Below are 9,283 nucleotides of genomic sequence, written 5' to 3' on the forward strand. Positions count from 1 at the left end.
TGCTGCTTAGGAAAGATGAGTTTGGAAAATGGTTGAAGTGTTCATGTATATTTAATTGAATATCTTAAATACTAGCTAGAATGTGAAGGTTGGATAAGCAAGACTTTACAGTTATTACTGTTTATTATGTGACAAAATGGTGTGCGAGGCCTCCAAAAGACACATAAAACAGGCCAGGACCCTTACTGACCAGACCAGAAGAGGCTCATAATGACTAAGCCAATCTCCAACTACTACCTGTGGCCTACACAAGCCCAAAAAGTGAAGCTGGCTTTAAAAGTAAAAAATATAAAGAAATTACCCAAAATATAACTCATAAATGTCTCAAAATGGAAAGAACCATCACACTCTAGCTTACAGAAACAAGTTCAAATAAAGTATCTGTTTAAATTAAGAGTTTATTTACAAAAGTAGTAACAGTGATGTCAGGTTGACCACGCCTCTTGGGGTACCAAACACAAAACACAAGCAATGGAGGCACCTTTAAAGGGACATAATTACTAAATCATAGACAAACACTATAGAAATGAAAAAAATATGAACAAAACTATGAAAAAATAACAAAACAAAAAAATAAATAAAACCCAGGAAAAAAAACCCTGGCTGAAACACACCACCAGAATAGTCTATTGGTCATACTTTTCAACCCTCTACTCTTTAGCTTGGTTTATTCTTAGTAAATTTTAACTTAGAAAGTTGTTGTGATTAGGAGTACTAGACCTGAAAAAAGGGTGTGAGAACTCCAAAATGCTCCTTAAAATGCGGGTCAGGATTTTCTCCAACTTGCTCCAGCAAAAGCCAGCAGGTACTTTAGAAGTCTGGCTAAAATTTGGTGAACTACTGCTGGGTCGACCAGGTAAGATTCTGGCCTGTTCTATTTTTTGTTTTGGATGCCTCAGTCATTTCAGCTTCGAGGAAGCTTCATTTTATAACAGCATCTCAATTGAGCTTACTCCAACTGCTAAATACTTATTTAGTGACTAGCAGGCAACAAAATGGGAAGCTGGCTTAAAAGTTCAAAAAGACTAATAGTTCCAAAATATACAAAAACGCGTTTCTAGAGAGATAAACTACTACTGCTCTACTGAAATAATGACATTGGCACATTTGATCTGTGTGCAGCGAACTTTCCTTGTCTTATATTACAAATGGCACATCAGCAGTAAAGCTTAAGAACTTCTGTGGGTAATTGCAACGTCTACATTTATATCCCTACATGTAAGTGTACCAAATCGGTGTTATACATTTTTTTCTACTTCTTTCTTAACCTAATTCAGAACTTGACTTTTAAATATTGTGGTAATAATCAAGCCTTGACACAATAAAAAGGTTTGGGGTAGCCTCCCATATAATTGAGAATTGGTTGCTGATACAAGAAAAAGTTTGATAAAATGGTCTTTACAGACAAGACTCCATGACAGAACTGAATAGGTTAGGAAACATGGCGGATATATATTTGAAAAATAGAAAAGAAGGGATCTTGGGACCAGAACTGGAAATTAGGTCATCGGGCTATGACTTGTTGGGATGTGGAAATTACATCTGCTGCTCTGGAAATGATGTCTTCTGATGTGTAATCTGAAGTGACGTCTTCTGGGGCTTAACCTGAAGTGACATCATGAGAGCCAGGCAGAATTTCCTGCATTTCTTCTGCAGGGAGATAAAAAAAGGATTAGTGAACTCTGCCACCCACTGGTCTGACCTGGAATGACCTTCTCTTAAGCTCTTTAGGTGCCTCCAATGCACACGTGATTTGTACATACATGTTTTAGATTAGTTTGTATCCTGTGTTATTAATGTTATTTTTGCCTTTATTTCTATTGTATTCTTTAACTATTGTGAAGAGGTTTGACCTTTAGAAAGGTGATATATAAATTAAATGTATTATTTTTATTATTATTATTATTAGTAGTAGTAGTAGTAGTAGAATTACAAGGTTTCAGGAGTTCAGGTTTGACTGCTAACCTGGTCATTGTCTGTATGAAGTTCGCATCTCCTCCATATCACATGTATTTGGCTGTGTGTAACTAAAGGTATTCTTTGTATTCTTTTATAGCAGAACTAGGGGGGTTCTGCCCCCCACTCTCTTTTCTTGCCAATCCCCGTGCAGGTGCTATGTGCTAGCCACTTCACGGCTCTGCCACTCGCGTATGGAAAAACAGATGTACAATTTAAACAGATTGTTACATATGCATAATAGACCTAACTATTGTACATTACAGTGAGTAATTACCCATAGTAAAAAAATAGTAAAATGTAATATATTGAAAGAAAATTGTTTCATGTTGCCTTAGAGGTATAAATTGCATTATACGTTTTAATTCTGTTTGGCTTAGAAATTAACATGCAAATACTTTTTAAACTTACACTTTTACTATAAAACTTCAGTAAAAACAATATTTGTAATTAACTGTTTGTCAATATCGCTTTGAATTTTGTTTCCATGTTTGGAATTACATCATGACAACACAATGTATAAACTGCCCGTGAGTGAATATCGTTTGTTTCTCTCTAATAAAGAAACCAACTTTTTCAAATGTTTGTCCCTGTTATTTGTTAATTGTCATAGCAAAAGCTATTCTAACTGTAAACATTTTAAAACGAATGGTATATCAAGATCTCCTTTGGTGTCTAATGTTTTCCACGGAAGATATACTACATTACCTTTCATGTCGCCTATTAAAATTTTACATGTCAGAATTGTTCAACCAATTTTGAATACAGCTAATCTTGTACTATTGCATAGCCCTTCAATCATGAATAAATTACGCAATAACATTACTATACATCCTTCTTTCAACAGTAATTCAGCAGGTGGAAGACCGGACAGTGTTAACGGTTGTAGATATTCTACGGGATATTGTAAATTGATGTTTTCAACTCTGCGGTGGGCTGGTGCCCTGCTCAGGGTTTGTTTCCTGCCTTGTGCCCTTTGTTGGCTGGGATTGGCTTCAGCAGACTCCCGTGACCCTGTAGTTAGGATATGGCTGGTTGGATAATGGATGGATATACCGCAGTTGACAGACTTATTTATTCACTTACTAACTCACCAACAAAAACACTATTTCTCATTTAATTAAAAAGCTAAAATTTGTCAGACTGGTACATCCAAGTCAGTAGGTATCTGCAAATACAGTAGATTAGATTTTGATATAGCAATATTTAGAAAAACTAAATACATCAAAATCTCAAAAATGTCTTGACAGATTAGATTGAAACTTGGTAATTTTATACAAAAAAATATTCAAAACTTGTTTTTTTATTTGCAGTTTGTCGTAATGTGGTGGCTTATATGATATTGAAAGCTATGTCATCGGTATTGTAAATACCATCAGAGTCACCAATGGTGGATAGGTTCCAGTGGAGTTTCCAGACTAGGAAGAAAGATGTGGCAATCCACTTCCGAAACATAAGACACTGAAAACCCTATGAGCAATGGTGAGATAATGTCTGATATAGTGGCAGAAACAACCTTAGGTTGGAAGGCACTCAAGGCACAACTTGGAAAGAGCTGCCTTCTCAAAGTAGAGTCAACCATAATGACAGGAGTGGAGTATAACCTGATACTTTAGGACCATCATTTCCTGATGTGACATGACTCAAAATGAAAGAAACAGCTGCAAACATGATGTAATAACTGGAACTCGGAATGTAAAAAGCATATATTTGAGTAAACTGGCAGCTGTCAAACATGAAATGGAACACAAAGATTGACATTCTAGGCATAAGTGAGCTGAGATAGACTGGTTTTGCGCATTTTGAATCTGATAATCATATGATCTGCTATGCTGGGACTGGGGAATTGAAGAGGAATTGTGTAGCATTTATCATCAAAAAGAACATCTCAAGATCAATCCTGAAGGCAGTCGATGACAAGATTATATCCATACGTCTACAAGGAAGACCAGTTAACATGACTAATAATAAATCTATGCACCAACCAGTAAAGCCAAAGATGAGGAAATTGAAGATTTCTATCAAGATCTCCAGATGGAAATTGATCAAACTTGCAGTCAGGATGTATTGATAATTACTAGTGATTGGAATGCAAAAGTTGGAGGCAAAGTAGAAAGAATCAGTAGTTGCAGAAAGAAATGATGCCAGATATTACATGATAGAATTTTGTAAAACGAACAATTTATTCAATGCAAACTCCTTTTTTCAATAGCATAAACAGTGACTAAAGACATGGATTTCAGTAGGTGGGGGGCAAAAAAATCAGATTGATTACATGTGTGGAAAGAAACTATGGAGAACCTCAATATCAAAAGTCAGAACAAGGCCAGGTGGCTATTGTGGAATAGACCATCAATTGCTCATATGCAAGTTCAATTTAAAATTGAAGAAAAATAAAACAAATCCATGAGAGTCAAAGTATGATCTTGAGCATATACCACCTGAATTCAGAGATAACCTTAAAAATAGATTTGATGTGTTGTGCACAAACAATCATAGACCAGAAAAGTTATGGAATGACATCAAGGACATCATACACGAAGAAAGCAAAAAGTCATTAAAAAGAAAGGAAAGAAAGAAAATAGCAAACTGGATGTCAGAGGAGATCTTAAAAATTCCTTCTGAACGTAAAGAGGCTAAAATAGAAGGAAGAAAATATAAAGTTAAAAATCTGAACAAAGGATTTCAAAGTGAAGGTAAAGCAAGATATTACATGAAATGTATAAAGATTTGTAATTAGAAGACCAGAAAGGAAGAACACACTCATCATTTCTCAAGCTGAAAGAACTGAAGAAGAAATTCAAACCTTGAGTTGCAATAGTAAAGGATTCCATGAGTGAAATAATAAATGATGTAGAAGGTATCAAAAGAAGATGGAAATAATATTTGGAGTCATTATATCAAAAAGAATTGGCTGAAGTTCAACCATTTCAGGAGATGGAATATGATTACGAGCCGATGGCACTGAAAGATAAGGTTCAAGCCACACTGAAGATTTTGCCGAAAAACAAGATTCCAGGAATCAATGGAATACCAACTGAAATGCTCCAACAAACGGATGTAGCCCTGGAAGCACTTACTCATCTATGCCAAGAAATCTGGAGAACAATTGCTTTTCCAACTAACTGTAAGAGATCCATATTTAGTATGGAAAACATCTTAAAGACAAATATCCTCACAACTGGACCAGCAGTGATAGACAGAGAGAAGATTGAGATGGTCAAGGACTTCCTCTTACTTGTTAATGCCCATGGAAGTAGCAGTGAAGAAATCAGAGGGTATTGCATTGAGAAAATGTGCAGAGAAAAACTTCTCCAAAGTGTTTAGAAACAAAGATGCTCCTGTGAGGACTAAGGTGTGTCTGATCCAAGCAATGGTGTTTTCATTCGTTTCCAAGGTTGCAAGCATATTTTTCACAAAATATGTAATACTGTAAATATCTGTCAGTAATGTGTTAGGAAAATAATTTGATTGATTATAATGCAATTGTCTACTATAGTATAAAACTTTATATACGTTCATACGTTCTTAGTACAATGAAAATCTTTTTGTGCGAGTCGTCCAACAATAGACAAGAATACACAACAATAAACTAAAAACACTCAAGTAAAAAAGAAATGCAAAAATAGTTATGAAATGTGAATGTGAATCCTGAGATGGAACATTTATGCCCAGACAGCTTATTGAAACAGGTTGAGGGGTCGGGGGGCTCGTTCTTAGCACATTTGAAATGAAGTAGCATTTATCATTGAATCCATATAGCTGTTTTTAGCTCTGCCTATTTTGAGTTTCTGTCAGTAGTATTTTTCATGTCTTGAATTAGTCATTGTGAATGGAGTATTAAGGAATGAAGAAAACTATAAAAGAGAAAAAAATAATAATTAATTTGTTATTCTCCATCTTCCCCATGACAGCTGAGTGGTGCCATAAAAATTGTATCTGCCACATAACTTCATAATGATATAAGTTTAAGTTGTATAAAGAAAATATGCAGGCAAAATTTCATGGACTTTGATTTAGCTGTTTAGGAGTGATCTTCATTTTTTTTTATTGGCCCTATTAAAACCACCCTTCCCGAAGAAATATTCAAGACTCCATGTAGCATGGATTGTAAGTTGTTCACGTACAATTTCATTAAGATCTACCATTTTGAAATTATATGAAGCTTTTGATTTGCCCCTGTTACATGATAAAAGTATTGAAACACAATATAGCCTATATTTCAATGGCAACCTACATGCAAAATTTTGTGAAAATCGGTTCAGCTATTTTTGCATGATTGGTGAATTTGCAAATGGATAAACAGATAGGATGAAATCTGAAAGGTAAGTCGAGGCCCTTAGATTGCAAGATACCTAAATAACAATAAAGAAAGCCAAATAACATCAAAAGATGCCCTCTGGATGCACAGTAGTCCCAATTTTATTTATATTCATGTATTGTAGATATCATAAAAAGCCATTATCCTCAATAGTAAAATTATGTATGGTTTTAAAGACATTTAATCAATTGCAAATTTTGTAATTCTGACATTTTACATCTTATTAAACACCCATTTGTTCATTTTGTGAACCCTATTTCTTCCATTAACGGGTCAGAACTTATTCCAGAGGCATCGTGTACAAAAAAAAGCTTGACCAGTAAGGAATGCCAATCCATCACACAGCACACACACACCAACACTGACTCCTACACCTACACTCATGCAATGACAATAAAGTGTTTCTAGTAAATCTATCATCAGCCTATGGACATCTTTGAAATGTGCAGGGAAATTAGTATACACTGAGGAAATCCATCAACTAACTACTGAATCAGATTATTTGAATTGTAGAATATCAGCACTAAACATAATGCTTCTGTACTGCCTTCAACAGATATAAAAAAATTACTTTATTGTTTTATCCTTATTTCTTATGTCTCTTGAAGAGGAATACAATAAAATAGTGCTTTTATACGCTACTAAAACATTCAGATCTGAAAAGTTAATCAAAAATACTAATTTTACCAAAACTGAATAATGAACTATACTATACATACCATCTGTTTGTGTGAAAACATACAGGGTTTTGCATTAAATTAGGCATTATACTACACCTAAGAGAAACTAATTGAGTAATGCCGTCTTTTCTTCAATGCTCTGCTCTTGCAGTGTATGCAAGCAAAGAGTGGATACACTTGGCTGTACTTGAGGTATGTTTTACAGTACATGGTACATGTGAAAATTGTATTTGCCTGCCATTCTGAACATGCTTGGATTCCACAGCATATAAGTTATATAAGTATACTTTATTTTGATATGAAGTACATATGACTTACATGTTTTATGTTTACCTCTGTATTTTAATATTCAGCATTGCCAAATAACACCTTTTTCCTTTTTTCTCTTTTTCAGTTCTGCATTTAAAGATATTCCTACCTTAGGCAATAGACATGCTGTCATAACAAAGAAACGCATTGATACAGGAATGCCAACCAGTAAACGAATGTGGATCTGCGAGAGAGAGGCTGTGCCTGTGTAGCTGTTTCTAACAGAAAATACAAAAGTAATTCAGGATTACTAAAAGTTGGATTACTTAAAAGCAAATTGTGTCTTTTTAAAAGAATAACCAACAGAGTATTTCAGTTTAACAATGTAATTGATTTGATTTGTACTTTCTTTTGTAATTTTATTGTATAGAGCTATTTCCACAGTTGACTGACTCTTATGTGAAAAAAGTTATGTCCAAATAATCTGTTAAGTAAACTAGTTTTTAGAGAAAATAAAAATCCTTTTGTCTTTTACAAATATACAGTACTTCAATTTTTATATTCCTCCATGAAGCATGTACATTTAGATTTATTATGTCTGGAGCCACACACTTAGATACATTTTTAAAATAGTAGATTTTTTTAAAATAAAATGACTGTAGTTACTATATTAGTATGACATCACAAACAGCAGAAAATAATGTTGGCAGGAATTTAAACTTGTATATAAAATTATTCAAATATAGTTTGCCTTCTACATCGGTGCAACAACCTTTAACTTTTCTTTAAAAAAATAACTGTAGACATCTTTATGAATTATTCAGATCTTACATTTAAAAATGAAGAATATCGTAAATCATAAAAAGTGTTTTTATTCACTGCTGTTTTTGGCAATTAAAGAATAAGGTCTGTATCTTTCAAGTCAAAGTTATTTCTTTTTCATTGTATATATTAGTTTGCATGTGAAAATGCATTCTAAAATAAACATTTTTTATAAAATTTAAAAATGTATCCCTATCTTGCATTTCTTAATGGAATGAATTGGTTTTGGGGTCTCATTGTGAAGAAATTTTGAAGTAGCAAATGTTTAGATGTAAGAAAACATGACTTTTGCATTTCTGAGGCATCTTTGTAACAACAAAGCACTGGAAAAAATGTATTTCATCATAGATTCCTGGTAGTATTTTCTTAAGCTAAGGATATGTTTCTTGCTTGCTTCATGGGGTCAATGAGGGGCAGTGTGTTGAAAAAAAAGCATATAAGTACACATAGCGATACATTTGAAATGAATTGATCACACTGCATTGTACTCTTAATAAAAGCCAGCTCCTGGACAGCCAGGCCACCTGCACCTTCCACTTTCTGACAAATCAATAAAAAAATGCTCAGAAAATGAAAAAGGCAGGGTGTGCGATAGAGTGGATTGAAGCACACCAAATTAATAGTGATGTGTTAATTCTAGACTGCATGTCAACCCCAAACTGCCTTTGGACCCTTTCCTGCAGTGCCGAAAGATTATATCAAACAATAAAATTAAGTTACACAAAAAAATGACCCAAAGAAATGGTGCAGGGAATCAAAATATAATAAATCAACTACATACAAATCACAAAAATTTTAACAAATATTTTCCGATTCTGAAACTGCCCACACCCTTTTCCAACACACACAGTATACAAATAACATGAAAAATCAAGAACCCAAAATATCCCACAATGTTCACTCATACCTCACAAAGGCCCTCCCTATTGACATATATTCAATCCTCCCATCTTACACTGTATTCTATATATTCTCAGGCTGAGACAGGGTTCACATTGACAATAACGCAATAGAATGACAAAGGATTAAAATTATGTGGCAGTGCTACATAACTCCTCAATCCCAGCCTCTCTCAAAGGGGGTCCAAAGTAGGGCTTTGCTTAGTAGCCTTAACAAGGTAGGGCTACTTTGTGGTCAAAGTAGGGCTGACCACATTTACTGTATCTATTTCTATATCTTTTTCCTTACCCTTTTTTTATGTAGTAACTGTTTGACCTGATTTGCTTTAAAATTAAAGCTGGTCCTGTCATGTTAG

General features: G+C 34.2%; 1 protein-coding gene across 1 annotated transcript in view; it reads left to right on the forward strand.

Annotated features, from left to right (window-relative positions):
• LOC120534903 (killer cell lectin-like receptor subfamily B member 1B allele B) overlaps positions 1–7,478 on the forward strand; it is a 71,570-nt gene extending 64,092 nt beyond the window's left edge. Inside the window, exon 6 of the mRNA XM_039762409.1 lies at positions 7,352–7,478. Coding sequence (XP_039618343.1) covers positions 7,352–7,478 — 127 coding nt within the window. The remainder of the gene's footprint in view (positions 1–7,351) is intronic.
• Positions 7,479–9,283: the final 1,805 nt, after the last annotated feature.

The sequence above is a fragment of the Polypterus senegalus genome, chromosome 9 (assembly GCF_016835505.1).
Source record: "Polypterus senegalus isolate Bchr_013 chromosome 9, ASM1683550v1, whole genome shotgun sequence".
Lineage (NCBI taxonomy): Eukaryota > Metazoa > Chordata > Cladistia > Polypteriformes > Polypteridae > Polypterus > Polypterus senegalus.